The sequence below is a fragment of the Halichoerus grypus genome, chromosome 7, assembly GCF_964656455.1.
Source record: "Halichoerus grypus chromosome 7, mHalGry1.hap1.1, whole genome shotgun sequence".
In the NCBI taxonomy this organism is placed as follows: Eukaryota; Metazoa; Chordata; class Mammalia; order Carnivora; family Phocidae; genus Halichoerus; species Halichoerus grypus.
In genome coordinates this window covers 25,213,027-25,232,180 of record NC_135718.1, presented here as the reverse complement: position 1 = coordinate 25,232,180, position 19,154 = coordinate 25,213,027, and the positions used below count along the sequence as shown (strand labels likewise).

Below are 19,154 nucleotides of genomic sequence, written 5' to 3'. Positions count from 1 at the left end.
TTGTCCTTGTTGTCATTGTTCTCTAGGCGACTGCAGTGAGGCATACTAGGAAGAACACTGGCATGGGAGTCGGGAGACCTCAATTCGAGTTCTAATCCTGCCCCTATATACTTGCTACGTGAGCTCACCTCACCTCTCTGGTTGTCATTTCTTCTAGGATAAAGCAGACTAGCTCTGGAATCTCACGCTATCTCATGGAACACCTGTTTGAGAAGGTAAAATGAGTTTTGTGGGCACATGTGAAATGATGCCTTGTAGATGCCCACCTTGGTCATGGAGATCACCATGTTCATTAGTATAGCAAAGGCTCTGAGAAGTCCTGCAGGGAAGAAACCTATCGGGCTTTGTTTAGGTCAGCATTTATTAATAATCTTGACATGCTGGGGGATTGGCTCATTTAATCATCACATTATGACTAATTCCAGTTTTACAGAAGAAGCAAATAAAGCACAGAGAGGTTAAGAAATTTCTCAAGGCCACACAGCCAGTAAGCAAGATTTTCAGTGAGGCCATCCGAGTCCAGAGCCTGTGCTCCGTCTGATCTTCCGGTCTGTACTGCCTCCAGCACTCTACCCACAGGTCTCTGATTATAGAGCAGGTCCTCCAACAAGTCCTACTAACAGTCATGGAACACAGCTGGGACGAATCCAGGCTACGGACATTCTGAAATTTCTTCCAGCTCCAACAGCCCACGGCTCCAGCACTGCAAACAGCACCGTTATGAGTCAATTCAGTGTCTGACCTATCATTCAATCTGACCGAGCCTCTCGATTCAGGTTATGTGGGAAAAGCTGGAACGAGCATGACCTCCCAGCCCTCAGCATCTAGGGAGGGGGCATTGCCCCGGGGGGCTGCTTAGAGTATGCAGGCCCCTGTCCCACGTCAGTTGAGCTGACTTCAGTCCCTTTCTGACCTTGCCATTCTATGGTCCAGGGGGTCCGTGAGCTGGCTAAGGGCAGATCTGGAGAAACGAGGCAAGGGAAGGAGCCGAGGGCAGTGGGTGCCTAGGGCTGGGGGAGACTGGTGAAGAGGTGCTAAAGAGCCACCCAGGTTTGCCATCAGCCAGTCCTTCCAGTGCCCCCCTTCCCCAGTGCTAAACTGCCCTGAGGTCTCTAGCTCCTGGCCTGCCCCACACCATTTTCTGGGAGCCACTGACATGGGCCACCATTTGCACTATGTCATCATTCTAGAAGACGCATTTTCGGATAAGAGAGAGGGTGGCTGCATTGTGTACCTCTGAGACCTCCACCCAGATGCGGTTGGCACAAGTCTGGTTTCTCCAGTGCGGTGGCATGGGAGGGGGCCCCAGGCAGACTGTCCTCAGACCTTCTTCAAAAGGACCCCCCTCCACAAAGCCCACCACTCTGGGTAGGTCTGTCCAAGGACAAAAAAGTTTTACATTTGGCAAAACAACCGCGGGCATCCTGCTCTTTCCACGGGATCAAATATTTTCCTCTTTTTAGGAACATCATTTTGATTTCTGATCAATGGAAATCTTCTGGGTAAAAGCCCAGGGACTAAGGGTGGGGTGGGGGCGTGGCACAGGGGGCTGGAGTCCCATCCATCTGGCCGCCCACTCCCTGCCCCCAGCCCCACCCCTGGGCTGCCTCTGGCCTGCCTGGACTGTTTCTCCTGGATCCCCATCTAGGAAGCTGGGCTCACGGAACTTCTGTAAATCAGTATTTCAAACACAGGAGTTCTCTTTTTGAAGGACGGAGCTGCAAATCCTTTTGAAATGGAAATAGCGTCTCGTTCGCAGCAGCAAGTGAAGCCCTGTCACAAGGGCTCCTTGTACATCGGGGCTTTGGGGACATGTCACCCTCATGGGAGGTGTCCTCTGCTTGTGTGTGATCTTTGTATCTTGTCGGCAGATATTGGCTGGACACCCACATGAGGCCAGGCTTCCTGCTTGTTATTGGAGACACAAAGATAACAGATGTGGCCTTCAAGGAGCCTCTGGTCCGGAGAAGGTGGAGAGACAGAAACTGTCCTCCTATGGAGGATAGGTGTCCTGCCTGGAGGCATGCACAGTTTTCTGGGGTGCTCGGCTTTCCCTGGGGAGTCAGGGGGCTTCTAGGAGGGGCACCATGGGAACTGAATGCATCCCCAGGAAAAGGACTAGCAGGGGCAAAGGGGTGGCAGCCTAAGGGACTCTGGCTAGTTGGGAACGGCTGCACTTCTGATGGACTGGACTGCAGGGCGGGAGGAGAGGCAGGTGCTGAGGCCTGAGCAGCACTTGGAACGAGCCCACAGAGGGCCCAGCCAAACCCCTCACAGGTTCTTGTGGGCAATGGGGGCTCCTCTGAGGGTCTTTAAGGAGAAAAGGGACACAATCAGCTTTATCCCAGGCTGGAAATCCTTTTCCTGGGTCTATGTGGGCTAACAGAGATGGAGAGATTCTACCAGTTGGGTTTCCCCAGAGTACCAGCCCACTTGGAAGGCATGAAAACATCAATCTTCGCTCTCTGCCTCAGTCTCACCACCAGCAACACTCCTGGCCCAGGCCAGCCCTTAGAATGAGGGCCACAAGAACAGTCAATCCTATATCCAGGACTGAGTATAACAGGAAGCCATGGTGCTTCTTCAAGGAGTGTGTTTCGGTTGGGACATGAACCTTTCTCTCCATTAAGGTGAGAGCCAATGATGGGCCATGCATGGTGGGAGGGAGATGCCTGGGACTAAGAACCACCACCCCAAAACAGTCTCAGTTTTTGAATCTGGGAAGTGGGGATAAAAATGAATGAGTCTGGGCGATGTGGAGGGTGGGCCTTCAAGGCTGTCCTTCAGGGCTGACCCCCCTCCCCCAGTCTGACTACAACCAACCCCTCCTCCCTCCCACAAAGAAAGCCATTGATCCTGAAAGCAAGTCTATCTTGGACAGCAGAATAATAGAAGCAATCTCAGCTTTTTGAGAAAAAAAAAAAAAGAATTCTAGTTGCACCCACCAGGAAATGGAGACTTGTATAAATGTCATTACTATGGCAAAGAGCGAGTTGATCATTCTCAAACACTCTCTCTCACTGCCCCCCACCCACCCCCTGCCCGGGATATTTATTTTATCCCACAGACAAACACTGCAAACATGTATTTCACACGCAGGAACGGGGTAAATGGAGTCACTTATAAAACGTTAGTCGGAGCCCCTAAAGTATAGCTCTCGCTTGTTAGTGAGATGAAAGTCTTCGACTTTTTGAGGCCACAGAACCATTAAATATTAACCGCATAACCATGTTGCCCATTAAATTAATTTATGGAGTTAAAGAAATGCCTTTGGAACCCCTCTTGATAGACACCCAGCCCTCAAGTGCCACATAAAACAATCACCTGGCTGGTGCTCGGTAAATTTTCCGTGACGCCCATCCAATCTGCTCCATATATGTTTAAAATTAACACTGAGATTTGGGCTGTGAAACCACCTCTGGGCAGAGGGACCGGCTGGCCGGCAAAGGCAGGGAGCCCGAAGTCTGGGGAGGTCTACCGCACGGTCAGACTTTCCACGTCTGAGTCCTGGCAGAGGAGCTGGTCGCTCTGCGTGCAGAGCCAGCTTCACAATCTTGGGTGCATTTGAATCCCCAGCAAATCCCGGCCTGGGAGTCCACGTTGTCTAGCAGTCCAAGGAAGACGTTGGCCAGCCAAGCAGAGCTGCATACTCAGGGTATTGGAAATAAAAACCCCAGAGGTTCTCAGCGGTGTGTCCAAGGACAGACATGGACAAAGGAAGGGCTGGCCATGGAGTAGACCATACATGGCACTGATCATGGAATTCACAGAGGGGGCCAGTGATGCTGAGCGAAACTTGGATCCCTATTGGCCATAGATTGGACCATCAGGAGGCAGAACTGTGATGTGCAATGCCGGGGGGGTGGGGGTGGGCGGAGGGCAGTGGCTAAGGACTGTTTCTGGCTTATCCCTAACGGCCATTCCAAGGTCATTCCAAGGTCTCTGACTATCAGAGCACAGATCCCAGCTTTCTAGTTCAGCAGAATGAAAGGTCACTTCTGCACTGACCTGCCCCCCTGCCATTCCCAGAGTAAATTAGAGGCCTCGGAGACGGCGGGCTGCTTGCCGAACCCCTGACGCTGCTCCTTGTTGCCTGGCTCTGAGCAGCTCTTGTCTGGGCTAATCAGGTTAGGAGGCCCCGCCTCTTGCAGACCCCACTTAAATGGCGCCCCCGGCCACCAGCAGCAGCACCACTGGGGCCCCACAGCCCCCTTGAATCTCATCCTGATTCAGGAGTCCTGTTCAAAGCCTGATCCCCGGAGATAAGATGTTATCGGTTTCCTCCTCCAGATGGCCCAGGACACACCGACTGCAGATGCCTCGGGCTCCACCAGCCTCCGAGGCTGATGTGAGCCATAAATCCCCAGCTGGGAGAGGCCTCCCCCCCTTCGCCCCCTCCTCCATGGGCTGTGCCCATTTATTTAACTTCTTGGGAAAGGAATAAAGAGAAGTAAGAGCTCAGGCGGCAGCCGTCAATTGAACTGGAAATGGCAAATGCGCTTTAAAGAGAAAAATGAATATTGATCTGAAGAAGAGGAGTTTCTCGCGTTAAGGGATTTATCATGGGGAATTCTTTTTAGGTTAAGGCAGAAAATGTGACCAAGTATAATCAGCACAGCTACAAAATTGAAACTTGGGTTAATGCAGACTCTATGGGAGCGCTCGTCTTCCTATTGGCTTGGGAGCACCAGTTAATACATTTAGCAACTTGCTTCTTATTTAAACATTTTTATTGCCCAACATAGTGTTTCTGAATCATAAAGTATTAGCACATAAAGAGACCCTGCAGTCACAACTCTGCGTAGGGACAAGGGAGCCGTCTTTACCCTGTTTTATAGATGAAGGAAACTGGGGCTCAGAGAGGTAGACTAGCTTGCCCAGAGTCACAGAGCTAGTGGGGGTGGGGGGCAGTGGGATTCGATCCCAGCTCTTCCCACCCTAATACCAGCACTTGCAACCAAAGACAATCCCACACTTGCCTCTCCTCAGGATTCTTGAGTCAGACCCCACAGCGGGTTTCATTTAACTAAGAAATCATATCTCCATGAAAGCCAGTGGGAACATTAAATTGTTTACGCCTTGTAGTAATAATAATCAAGAGCTGGCGTCGACTGAATACGTCCTCTGTGCCGGACGCTTGCTGGCGCCTGGCCTGTGTCAGTCAGTTCCTCTCCTCCCCACGACGGCCTTCTGTGGGGAGCTACTCTTCTCCTCCCTATGACACAGATGTGGAAACTGAGGCTCTGGGAAGTTAAGTGGCTTGCCCAAGTTCACAGAGCTCGTGAGGGTTTTGAACCCAGGTAGCCTAGCCATCTGGAGGCCAGGTGCCAAGGCCACTGAAGTGGGAGCCTGTCATCTTCACTGCGGGGGTCCCGGGCTCTAGTCAAACTGTAAAGACAAATGGGCTCTTCCTCATGACATTGCTGACACTCTCCCATCTCTTCTTTGGCATTGGCTGTTTTCATGCTCCTGTGGCACACGCGCCTCTCTGTGTGTGTGAGTGTAAGTGTGAGCACTTGCACGGCTAAAAATGTGTACATAAACATCCGTAACCATCAGGACTTCCGTGAATAAACCAATAGGCATTTCAGAGGTTTCAGGTGCTATTGAACTCAGAACTGATTCCAACAATTCTGGTCCCAAAAGTAATTCAAAGCAACAGCTCTCCTGTGTCCAGGAAAATGTCACATACAGAACATCCCATCGGCGGGAGACCCGAGCTCCCAAGCCGCTGGAAGTGATTTAAAATAGTGTTTTGTAAACATGGGCATGTCCCGAAAGAAGTCAAGTCTCAGCTGTGATCCCAAGGCCCTTGTGCCCCAGAGGGTGGCCCAGTCACGAGTGACCCCTCCCCGAGGGACACTCAGACACTGCCCTGGCCTTTCTGGGCGTCAGGCCACACCTGCTAGACCACAGCAGGAGGTTTGGGACAGACGGCCCTCCTTCACAGATGCACAGACTCTCCGGCAGATGGACCGCCCCCGCCGCCCCCCACCTCCAGACACAGCCTTACCCGGCAGTACTCGTCAATGGGCTTCAGCCTCTTCACAGCTACATCCCGGATGTGGCTTCTCCGGAAGAGGATTTTGCCTGGAAGAGAGACGCTTGTGAGCCGGGTGATTCTGGGGAAAGCTGCCATGGGCGCGGGCCTCCTGCCCTCCCATTCCCCTCTCCCTCGGCTTCTCAGCGTTTTAGCTGGCCACCAAGTGCCACCACCTCTGCCCCTTGTCAAGAAAACAAGAGAGGAGCAGTCACCTCTCCCAGGGGGCAGGAGGCGCCCGAGGCTGAGGGCCCAGGACCTCTGGGGCACGGGAGCAGCCTCCGAGGCTGCCATCTTGGCCAAATCACCTTGTCTGGGTCTAATGGCAGGATCGATGGCCTGACGTGGGCGTGGCTCCCAAGTGACCTCACGAATAAATACAAAGGACGGCCCAACCCACACGCTGTGTTTTGTTCTCAGGCCCTTCCCTCCTTGAGAAATCGACATTCATTCCTGCCAGCCAGGCAGGAATTCCTAGTCTTAGTTTAGGTGGGTGGCTATTTCCAGGGCGGGTGCGGGCCAACGCCAAGGGAGCACGGCGGCCCCAGCCTGACTTTTCTCCAGCCTCTGTGTACACACAGCCTCTAGCAGTTCAGGCCATGGTGCAGATGGGCTGGTACACCCCTCCGCAGGTGTGGGCGGGGCTTACAGGAAATGCCAGCCCCTCAAACCTTCCCAGCAGGCTCTTCTGAGCTAGCCCAATTCCATTTTAACAACTAGATCAATGCATAGTCCTTTTCCACCGGTTCAACTTAGAATTTGAACTCCTTGGTCTGACTCTCAAGTCCTAACACTGTGCCCCGTGGCCATCAATGTCTAGGTCAATGCCCCCTTTTTAGAAGGCCTACCTTGATTGGCCAAGCTGGGAGTAATCTCCCTCTTTCCAGAACATCCACACACTTTGTCCATTCCTAAGGCATGTGCCCCATTCTGCTGTATGTTACAGGTATTTGACAGCCTCCTTCCATCAGGGGCCTGTGTGGCACATCTTAGAACCCACATGGCTCAACAAGTGGCGAAGTGCTGGTCCTAGAGGTGTAATAGGCATCTGTTGTCCCTGTCTGCCCAATTTCCCTCTGGAGAGCCTCTCTCCTCCATTCCCAGTCCCTGTGGTTCAAAGGGGCCAACCACACTCCCTGGCAACAAGGGTAGGCATGTGACCCAGCCCCGCCAACCAGAGTCACAGTGATTGGCTCAGAGATGGGCAGGGGACCCGATCTGCCCCAAGGAGGGTCAGCCCTGAGACTTCTGCTAGAGTCCTTTCTCTCCCACAGTCGCTGAGCTGGAAGGATGAAAGCCTGGAGCTTCTCGTAGCCATCTTTATTACTGCCTGAGAAGGAAACCTCCTGAGAGAAAGGAGCGGTGCCTGGAACAAAGTAGGTGCTCAATAAATGCTTCCTGAACGGTTGAAAAGCAGAGTAAAGAGATGACAAAGGGCAGATTCCTTTGACATCATTTGAGCAGCTGGAGGACATAGCTGTTCTGAACCCAAGGTCTACTTGGTACCTGTCACATGTATAAAGCAAAAAAATTATTTTTTATTGCAACTAGTTGGAGATGGATTTTTATCACTTGCATCAAAGGAGTTCTAATTAAGATAATTGCCATTGCATGTGAACAAATATGTAGCTTGTATATCAATTCACGTGAGCTTCTTTTTTCGAGGCCCTAGGGAGGTACTGAGCGTTGTCGTGGTTTAGGCTGTTTCCCAGAAGCAGACCCAGAGATGAGGTGCATCAGTGGTTTATTTGGGAGCCGTTCCTGGAAGATACCAGGGGGGCGTGGAAAGGAAGGCAGGAAAGGGAAGGAAGTGGTACCCAGCCAGCTAATCCCCACGGGGAGCCACAGCTCAGGTCCGCTGCGGAACTCCAGGGGATAGTAAAACGGACTATACCTCAGAGGTATCCTGACTGAGGGCGAGCGAGGAGCATTTATCACCAGCTCCCCTCTTGGGACCATCTGAGAGCATCCCATCTCTGGCACTTCAGCCGAGTAGGTTTGTGAGGCTAGAACAAAGCCCCCGGCTGTTCCCATGAGCAGCCTTTGGAGATAGAGGTGAAGGGTAGGGGCCCAGGGGTGAGGGGCACTGAAGGAAGCTGCTTTCGCCTGAGCTCCCGGTCACCAGCCCTGTGTCTCACGCCCCCCCACATTGGGTGCGACCAGCTCCTTCTTCCCCTTGGTACCACACTCCACTCAGCACAAGGCTTTGCACACAGCAGAAGGTGCCCCCCAGGTACCCGCTGGCCCATTCACTTTCCTCTCCTGGACTGTCCCTCCAGCTTTCTCCCCTGCCTTCCTCTCTGAAGCCCAGCACATGGGCCATCTCCCCAACAGAGGCACGATCCTCTGCAGACTGGACAACGTCATCAAGATAAATCGGCTCTGCCATGTGTGTTCCTTTTGAAAGGAGATAAAACACGATTTATCAAGACACGGGAGACGGCCTCTTTTCCTTGGGGGAAGATGTCACAGATTTGGTATTCCTGGCCTCCTTGCCTCCTACCCCTTTTCTGGTTGCCTGTCGCCTTACTCCCCGCATGCCGCGGGGGCGTATGCGCACAGCCCTGGGGACGGCGTGGGCACCACACGGGCAGCAGCAGGAGACCTGCTCTTGGGCCGGACCAGATGCCAGGCAGCCCTGGGTGGGCTTTCTGAGCCCTCTGCCTGAGCCTCCTTCCTCGGGAGCTGGAGGTTCCCCCGGCCCAGGGCTGCCCGTGGCCACGCGGCCACCTGAAGGACTCGTCTGAGCAGCGGAGGAAAGTGAAGGGGAGACCACAGCGGGGACCCAGGCCCGCAGACCTGGCTCTACCCTGCGCTCCTCCTGAAAGGAGAGGAAACATGACCTATCCATTCTCCAAAAATAGCACTCCTGTCCCTTCCCATCCTGGCGAGCGACGGAAAGGAAAGGAGGCACATGGGAGACAAACTGCCTCCCTCTCCAATGCCCCGATCTCAAGGCTGACCCCTCCTCTGAGTTTGGTGTCCCCGAGATGTGGGGATAGGTACATAGATCACAAAAGACCTGATCCCACTGCAGGCAGAACCAGCAGAAAACCAATAGTTAAAGGACAATGAAAGCCTCCCTAAGGTGCAGAAGGCTGGGAGAAGGGAGGGATGGTGGTGGGAGAGGTGGGGAGACAGTGCATGGGCTCCCCGCCCACACTGGTACGGCACCCCTACCTTGCCCCTCGCGCCCACCCCCTGCAAGTGAGGCTGCCCTGCCTCTGCGCCGGACACCTTCCACCCCCCGACCCAACACACACACAAAGCTCATGGGTCTGTTGCTCAGGGGCAAAGGCAGAGGAGAATTTCCATAGCAGCCATTTCCCGGCTGATTTTTTGGAACCCCAACAGGGCTTCTCTCCTTCCCACTGAAATCCTGACAGGAGCAACATTTTCTTTTCTTGGGGCTTTGGCACAGGCCGCAGAGGGTAGGAAGGGGAAAGAGGGAGGGAAGATCTGGAAGGGATTCTTCGGTCTTGACTTCTCTGTTAGGAATCCAAACCACACTGGGAAAGCCACACCGGGGACTGGATTAAAAGGGAGAGAGAAAAAGAGGAGGAGGAGGAAAATCCCCATTATAGAAGCCAAGACCACAGGGCATTAAAGGCCTCTTGTAAATGTAATTCAGCCTGTTCATAGCTCCTGCCAGAGTCTTCAAAGCCACGCAGATGCTGCCCCAGAAATATGATAAAGCATCATAAGGAAGATTACACACGGGCCATGAAACAGACCTCAGGATGTAACTCATTCCTTAAACTGGAGAACGCTGTTGAGCCTGATGGGGTCCAAGCACATAAGTGTAGGTCCTGCTTGCTGCCGCTCTGGGCTGGGGTGAGAAGGGAGGACAAGCAGAAGGAGCAGGGGGCCTCAGCAGGAGTCCTGGGTTCAAGTCCTACCTGGACCACAGGCTGGCTGTGTGACCCTGAAGCGGGTTCCTCCTCCACTGTGGCCTCTGCAGTCTCATCTGGAGGTGGAAGGCCTGGGGCTCCACCGCTCTCCCTCCAAAGGCCCTAAGATGTGCACAGTGGGGGTGGTGGGACTGAGAGGGACAGAGGAGGAGCGAGACAAGCAGAAATAGTAGCCAAGTGCTCACTATGGGCCAAGCACATTCTTAGAGCTTTCCAGTGGATTCTCTTGCTTAACCTCACGACGTTGAAGCAAACACTTTTTTTTTTTTTTTTAATTTACTTGACAGAGAGCGAGAGAGCACACAAGCAGGGGGAGCAGCAGGGAGAGGGAGAAGCAGGCTCCCCACTGAGCAGGGAGCCCAACGCGGGGCTTGATCCCAGGACCCCAAGATCATGACAAAGGCAGATGCTCAACCACCTGAGCCACCCAGGCGCCCCGAAGCAAGTACTTTTATTATCCCTACTTTGCACAGGAGATGGTAGCTCAGAAAGGACTTGTCCAAAGTAACACAGCTATTAAGTGGCTGAATGGAGATTTCAACCTGGGATCTTGGAGCTCACATAGCAAGGGGGAGAGAGAAGGCAATGAATCCAGAGTTCTTTGGGGTCCGATCAAGTAAGGCCTTGAGAGCCATCGTGAGAACTTAGGATTTTATTCTGTGTGTAATGGGAGCATTATCAACATCTCCACCCTGCAAGGGGCTACCCTGTGGTCTGGGGAACAGCTGCTTTGGGGGCTGACTGAGAACTGTGTAAGCAGTAACCGTGGATGGTGGGATACGCCATGGCGTACCACGTACAAACAATCTTGAGGTCTCTGCCTATCCGATACAAGCGGACCGGTGGAATGGACCAACAAAGTGGGAAGGAGAGGGGACCCCAGTGTCTGGTGGGCTCTGGAAAGAAAGAGCTTCCTGAAACAGCACATCTCCCTGTCCTTCCTGTTCCCCACCCTGCTCTGGTGGGGCAGGTATCAGCCACAGGTTGGTGGGCATTGCCTGGCAGAGGTCAATCTCTGCCCCAGTCCCCAGTGTGGCCTGAGCTTCTCACCAGGAGTGTCCACTCTGAGCCAGGACACACAGATGGGGCCTTGACTCAGGAAGGTCCCCATGCTTGGGGGGCAGATGTATTGCTTCCTCCCGCCCAGGATACCAATGAGGCATCTCAGCGGTACCTGATGGGTCTTAGTAATTGGCATTGGCTTCTAGAGAATGAATTGTTTCATTAGCCAGGGCACTGGCTAGTACGAAAGGACTCGCCTCGGGGCCTCTTTTGGTCCCTCCAAGCTGATCTATTCTTGGCAGCCTCTCTTCTCCAAGTTCGCAGTGTGCACGTGGGCATGTATACTTCCTCCCATAACCTCGTCTCCCCTGCTTTCTCTGCCATCTGGAATGCCATCCATCCATCCATCCATCACTGTCTTGAAGCTCCAGGTGCTAAGAACACCACAGAGAACAAGACAGATGGGGACCCTGCTCTCAAGGAGTTTACATTTGAACTGGGGAGGGGATAAGCAGAGAAGGGATACAGTACACAATTTTCCTATCTAGTAAGTAGTTTGGTTACAAATGTGTCTCCCCCTACCGCTAAAAGAGAATAAAGCAGGGTAATGGGAAGGGGCATGCCTGGGGCGGCGGGGAGAATTCAGCTAGTGGTCAGGGAAGTTTGGTGGAGACTTTGAGGAGGAGAGGGAGCTCTAGGGCAAGAGTGCTCAGCCAAACGCAACCACACACGGAAGCTGAAAGACAGAAAAGAAGCCATGTAGCAGTCATGCAAGCCACAGAAAGGAGTTTGGTTTTCTCTGAAGCACCTTGGGCCCCCTTCCCCATCCCAAGGCCTCCTCCATGAAGCCTTCCTTGACTGCCTGCCTTGCCCTCCTTTGCCAGCCTCCAGGACCCTCTGGCAGTCACCTCACTCTCACCTCCCATCTCCTGCTGTCCCAGAAAATTTATCAGGGAGCCACCATCTCAGGGCCCCCTGGTACATAGGCCACCCCGGTCTCCCAGGGCACAGATGCTCCCAACCCTCTCCCTTCCGTGCAGCCCAGAGAGCCTGGAGCGTCACAGGGGACTGGCCTAAGAAACAGGGGAGGCCACAGCAGGGCCCGGAGGCCCCAGACCACATGGCAGAGAGACCTCGTTCTCCACGAGCGACACTCCTACCCATCTAATTGGATCTGAGGACAAAAAGGGAAGGCGGTGCATTAGCCTCCCAGGGAGGCTATAACAAAATACCATAAGGTTGGTGGCTTAAAATAACAGGAATTTATTCTCCCCTGTTCTGAGGCCAGAAGTCTGAAAGCATGGGCAAGGCTACGCTCCCTCTGGAGGCGTTAGAGGACAATCCATCCCCGACTCTTGCAGCTTTGGTGGCTCTGAGTGTTCCTCGGCATGTGGCAGCATCACTCTGGTCTCTGCCTCTGTCTTCACATGGCCTCCTGCCTCCGTCTGTGTCTCAATCTCCCTCTGCCTTTCTCCCATAACGACACCTGTCTTTGGGTTCATGCCCACCCTCAATTCAGGATGATCTCATCTCTGGATCCTTAATGTAATTACATCAGCAAAGACCCTTTTTCCATGAGGTCATATTCACAGGTTTGGGGATTCAGATGTGGACATATATTCTGGGGGGCTACCTATTCAACCCACTACACGGGGTCATGGGAGCATCCACAGAGCTGGCCTGACACGTGACAGTCTTGTATCCCCGGACTGCAGTCACCCTGAGGGCAGGGATGACTTTCTATAACTCCCTTTGTCCCTGGCAATCCCTGGCACGGAGCCGGGTGCCATGAATGTGGGTGTTGCCTGATGCCCTCAGGAGGGTCAGAGGATTGTCTGGAGAGAGTGTGTCAAGGGTCTCTGGAGCCCAACAGGGAACAGACAAGCTGTGTGGGTCGGAGAGCAAGTAAGTATTGGGGGGGGCCTCTCTGGCTCTGCTGACTGATGTGGCACCCAAGACAGCCTCTTCTTTGCCAAACCAACTTGGGGAGAGAAGATGCAAAGGTCACCAGAGGAACCTCCCCACCCCTGAAAAAAATGACATGCATGTAAGCTCATAGCATGTGCTATGGTCTGAATGTCTGAGCCCCTCAAAATTCATGTTGAGATCCTAATGCTCACTGTGATGGTATTGGGGTGGAGCCTTGGGGGGGTGAGGGGAGATGGGAGGCGGAGGCCTCACAAATGGGATTGGTGTTGTTATAAAAGACACCCCACAGAGCTCCCTCAGGCCTCCATCCTGTGAGGATACAGTGAGAAATCTGCAACCAGAAAGAGAACCCTCACCCGACCACGCTGGCATCCTGATCTCGGACTTCCAGCTTCCAGAGCTGTCGGGAATAAATTTCCGTTGTTTATCAGCCACCCAGTCTGTGGTTTTTGTTATAGCAGCCCGGCCAGACTGAGACGGTGATACAGACACAAGCACTGCCCGTGGGCAGGAAAAGGAATAATTAGCTCCCACCCCCACGGCTCTGGCTCCGAGTCTAGCAGGGCAGGCATCTGTGGGGTTGCCCACCAGCATCTCTAGTGCAGTGCCCCGAGCTTTGTGAGGGACAATCCCTCCTTCCTTCTCAGTCTGTCTGATTTCAGTAGGGCTCCCCTCACCCCAAACTCCTGGCGTTACCAATCAGTATGGTCCAGCCTGGGGCATGTGACCCAAGTCGGTCCGAGGAGAATTAGCCCGGGACTTTTGCCGGAACCACCAGAAAGAGAAGTACTCTTTCTCCAGGGGCTGCTAACTCAGACACTGTAGACCCAAGTTGCTAGGAAGGATCTTTGCAAATCTCTGTCACCATCTGGGAAAGCCTGTCCGAGTGGCCAGAGAACAAAGCAAAGCTAAGAACTAGAGAGACACACGATTTGGTCACCTGCATCCAGCCATGCCTGAAATCATTACCCGTGAAGTTTTCAGTTATGTGAGCCAATAAATTTCCCCGATTTTTCTAAAACCAGACTGAGATGGGTCTACTCCTTGTCACCTATAGATTCCTGACTAGTACATCTGGCCCTGCCATTTACTGTTGTGTGATGTGGAACAAGTCACTGCCTATTTGAATCTCAGTTTCCTCAAACTGCAAAATGGGCCTCTTAATGCCTAACTCAAAGGATTACTGTGAGGCGTCAATGAACCCGTGTACAAAATCGTTGAACACGGAGCCCAGCCCATAATAAACGTTGAGCAAATGGGATCTCTTAAGAGCTGACAATTCCAGGTCAAGTAGGTGGGGTAGCGTGGGGGTGGGGGTACAACCTGGCCCCGCCCACCTCCTCACCGGCCAGTGGGATCTGAGCACCATAGTGTTTCCCCAGCACCCTCCATCACCTATCTTCCCCACTCAAGGCCAAACACTAGCTCCCTTCAGCCTGCAGCCACCTTTCCTGATTCAAACCCCCGCCCCCTGAAAACACTGTGTCCCACGCAGCTCCCACTGCTCTCCTCTGGGACGCTCTTCCGTCTGCCCAGTTCCAAGAGCAGAGAGCAGAACACAGCCGAGAGGCAGCCATTACTCCACCCGCCCACCTGGGGGCGCCAGGGTGACTCAGCAGGTGAGCCTCCCACGCGGCCCTCTCCGCCCCCTCTCCCACACACTCAGGGAAACAGACTCGCAAAAATCCACCGGGGTTTCCAGAGATGGCAACCTTGACTCTCTTGCAGCCACAGCATGCTTACAGTAAGACCCACCACTTCCAGGGGAGGTAAATGATCTTCCAGGTTCTGGTTTGGAGGGTCCCATCCCCAGGGCAGAGCCAGGCTTAAGGGAACACAGCCTTTCATTCCCCCGCCCTCAGTGGGGCCAGGTGGGATTTCTGGGTGTCTGCTAGAAAGAAAGCACCTAGGCCTGGCAGGCATAGCAGAGGTTTTAATTCATCTTTACTGAATCAAACGGAATTGAAGTCTTTTTGAGCAGTCTTGTAGAGCCATCTGTGATCAGAACAATTTTTTCCTTTCTTTTTTAAAAAAAACCTTTTTTTTGAAGTATAATATACATACAGAAAAGTGCACATGCATATGTATAGCTCAATGAATTTCACAAACAGAACCCACCCTAGGTAACCAGCGCCCAGGCCAAGAAAGAGAGTCGCGTGAACCCAGAAGACCCTGATCGCGCCAGAGCAGATTTTAGGTGGGTTTGTTAGCACTTCTGTCCTGGTATCAATGTTAGAACTCTGGAGTGGGTGATATACGTTGCAGAGAAGGGCCACTAACACGTTTATTGTTTTAGTGGTATCTACTTTTGTTTTCTCCAGGCTTATTTAAAAATACACGCTTTATGATTTGATTCAAGTTGCAGCAAATTTAAGTTCAGTGAGTCTGGATCCTTGGAATGTAGTCCCTTTTCTATGAAATGTGAACACTTTTATTAATTGTGGTAAACAGGGGGTAGATGCTTACCTACAGTGTTAGCTTTGGGAAGAGCTGTGTTCACAGAAACAAAACCCCTGAATTTGTCAGCTTGTTCTGTCTTGTTTCACAGAATGCCCAGCCTTGGTCTTTAGCCCTGATACAGACCAGAGATACTTCATTAGCTGTACGATCTTCCTGTGGATTACACGCTACCAGGCAATAGCAGCTTGGGTCTTATGAATCCCCTACAAGGTAGCCGGCATCTAGGGATTCCCAATAAATAGCAGATCAAGGCGGGATGCTGGCTACGGCAGCACCATGGGTTGGCAGGGCACGTAGGCTGGCCCAGCCGAACCCCGGGAGGTAGACAGGGCATTGTGGTTGACCTCCCACGTGCTCCTGAGCCCCAGGGAAGGGAGAGGCTTTGGGATTCAATACAACAGTACTTGAAGTGGCCAGCTGAGGCCAAACGCCACTTGGGTGCCACTGGGGTTCCTTAAGGCACAGGCTGTGGTCTCATTCAGAGCTCAGCTTGGACGGGGCTGAGCACAGCCTGGGGAGGTGCTTGGTAAACCCGTGTAATACCTACATTAATGGGGGGCCCGGTGGCAAAGGCTGAGGCCACTGACCTTCTCGGCCATGGTCACGCTAGTCTGATTTCACCTTCCAGATTTCACCTTTCCATTCTTGGTCCAGTGGGAAGGTTTAAAAAAATTAAAAAAATAAAAAATAAAAATCTAGCGCCATTCAGCTGCCAGCACAGGATCAGAGGGTGGGTTGCAGAGTTGAGAGGCCCCCGGCCTTTCAATCCCGGTGTCCTGGGTGCATTAACCGGCCTGGGTGTCCGCCTTCTCCGATGCCGGGTGGGATTACAGAGCTCAGACGGGGACTGCAGGCACACGGCTGGGCGCGTGGGAGCCGTCTGACACCAAGTGCCTGTTGTCACGGAGAAGGGACAGGCCCCCTCACTCTGTGTGTGGCAAATAGCCCACGAGTTGTGCGGTGACCTTTTCTCTCTGACTCCCAGTCCATTTTCTACCCGGTAGCCCAAATAACATTCTTAAAATGAAACCTTTGCTTAAACTTTTCAGTGCCTTCCCAGGGCACTGAGAGCAAAATCGGAACTCCTTTCAGTGGCCTGAGAGGCCTGGCAGGGTCTGACTCACCCCTCCCTCTGCCCTCTGGTCTCAGCCTGCCAGCCATGCTGGGCTCGGTGAGGGTCACAAACCTGCCACTCAGGGTCTGTGTGCATGCTCTCCCCTCTCCCGGGACACAGTCCCCCCCAGCTCTTGGCACATAATGCCTTCCATACTTCAGATCACCGCATGGGGAGGCCTCAGCAGGCCATCCCAGTGAGGGGGGGCCTCTCCACCTCTCTCCCAGCCCTCCACTGTCTCCTTCCCAGAATTCACTGTGACTTGTAATACTCTTACCTCTTTGTATGATGTCTCATTTGCTATTGTATCCTCAGGACCCAGCACAAGGACTGGTGCACAGTGGCCCCCAGTTGATGTTTACCGAATGGGTAAGTGTGAGTGTGTTGACACCCTCTCACTCTAGACTGTGTCTCTCATTTACACACACACACCCAAGGGGACCAGTAAATGTAGCTCACTCTGCATGTGCTGGGGGCTGCTGGCTTGCCCTGCAGGACCCAGACAGAGCGGGGCCAGAGAGTGTGGTTAACTTGGAGCCCAGCATCAGGGCCAGGCTGTCCCCCACCGTGTGGATGTGGGTGTGGCGGGCGTGGTGGGCAGCGGCTCACACCCTCCCTGTGAGAGCCGCAGTATAAAAGGCCCCATTCAGCCCCTGCAGCCTCAGCTCCTCCCTCCCAGAGGAGGCTGCCCTCAGGAAAGGGGACGGTGGGACGCTGGGCAGAACTTTCCGGCAGCCTCTCCCTGTGGCCTGGCCCACAGCGGGGGGCCAGTGGGGGGGGGAGGGGGCAGGCCAGGGATACAGGGCCTCCGGGGCACAGAGACACAACAGAAAAGGCCCAGCCAGCTGAGGAGGCTGTGGGCAAGCAGGGGCCATCCTGGTTCCAAGGGTGATGCTGAAAGACACCGTTGACTTCTGATGGTCTGAAGCAGAGGAAAATCCCCAGGATGTAGAGGCCCATTGGAAAGCGGCCCCACAACCACAGGCCTGGCCATGTGAGCCAGAGGGAAGTTTGCCTGGTTCTCTCTGGGTGGACACAGTCCCCCAAAGCCTGCTTTTCTAGAGCTTTGGCTCTGTTGGCAGAACCGAGCCCAGACAGTCAACCCTCTTTAGCAACCTCCCAGCAACACTTTCCGTGGGTTCCCCCCTGCTCCTCCAAGGGTGGTGAGGATAATACAAGTAATAGGTAACATCACCGAGTACTTGGTGCGTGCCAAGCACCATGCTGTGTATTTTATATTTATTCTTTTATTCGATCTTCATCACAACCTATGATCTAGGTACCGGGTTCCACTGTCATTCCCATTTTATGGCTGGGGAAACTGAATGTTGGAAAAGTGACCTGAGTGACCTGCCCAAGATCACAAAGCTAGTCAGTGGCCGGGCTGGAATTTAATGTGTTGTGGCCTTTCTCTAGGCTGCCTGCAAGTGCCTAGGCCCTTAATGGTTTTGCTCTATTCCTTCTTTTCTCCGGTACCTTTTTTCTGTGTGTACGGTTGGCCTGCCTTCCCCAGAGCTACATCTCAGCCCACCCCCATGAGCATGGTCAGCGAGCGCCACTCACTCACTCACTCACTAGTAACCCAGCCTTCCCAAATGCAGGCGCTGAAACGGGGGCTGCGCGGTGACAGCACACAGCACAGATGCGGCCCAGGCCTCGCGGGGCACGCCGTCTGCGGGAGCCCTGTGCTGCAGAGTGACCCCTTACAGCAGGACACACAGGAGGGAGGACAGGCCTGCAAAGTGGAAGGAATGAGCCAGAACAAGGGAAGCGGAGAGAATGTTCCAGAAGGAGAGAAGTGCCTGAGCAAAGGTCCAGAGATACTAGAACCCAGCTAAAGGAAATGAATGTGTTGGGAGGTTACGGGGTGTAACGAGTGGTACTAGAAGATGCCGAATGGGTGACAGGGTTTGATCACACAGACCACACAGAGCAACGCAGAGCCATTCTAGTTGTATTATTTCAGAAACACCCTGAGTTCCTGAACCGTCAAGGCCAAGGACCACGGTTTTTACCGGGCGGGGGCGGACCCGGGCACCATCAGCCCCTTCTGAAGTACTTCTCCCTCCAGTCTTAGCCCTGAGGGTCAGAGGATGGGGGACACACCTGGGCCTGGTCACTGGCCGGGCACGGACCCGGCACGAGCTCAAGCCTGTGTTCTCACCAGTGTCGACGCCCACTGCAGTCCACATGGATCCTGGGGTTAAAACCAGGAGATCCTGGAGGTCATCATGTCTAGCCCCCTCTCTCTCTGAGGTCAAGACTGAGCTCAGAGACGGCCATGGCTCACCCAACTTCACACAGCAAGTTAGCGGCCAGGCCGGGGCTTGGCAGGGCACTGGGGCTGGCAGCCTGGTTCTGGGGTGGATTTTGCAGCTTTTGCACCTACAGGTTACGTTCCCCAGGGCCCCCAACTCAGCTGTCTTTCCTCCCTCTAACTTCTACCCCAATCCTAACCCCACAACAAGACTGACACCATCGGCACCATTTCAAAGGAGCCTGTGGTAGTCGGCCTCCGAGGTGGCCCCTGGTGATGGGTCCCTCGCCTCACACAGTCCCCTCCCAGCCCGTACGGGGCTGAGCCGTGGAGCAGCAGGACACTGGGGAAATGACAGGGTGACTTCTAAGATTAGGTGCTAAGAGATACTGCAGCCCCCTTCTCGTCTTGCTCTGAGATCATTCACGTTGCAGGAAGCCG

The 19,154-nt window shown here is 53.6% G+C and overlaps 1 protein-coding gene across 4 annotated transcripts in view; it reads right to left on the bottom strand.

Moving 5' to 3' along the window:
- SH3PXD2A (SH3 and PX domains 2A) overlaps window positions 1–19,154 on the bottom strand; it is a 235,102-nt gene that overhangs the window by 112,415 nt on the left and 103,533 nt on the right. For all 4 annotated transcript variants that reach the window (XM_078077149.1, XM_078077151.1, XM_078077150.1 and 1 more), the window contains one exon: window positions 6,014–6,090. In XM_078077149.1, coding sequence (XP_077933275.1) covers window positions 6,014–6,090 — 77 coding nt within the window. The remainder of the gene's footprint in view (window positions 1–6,013; window positions 6,091–19,154) is intronic.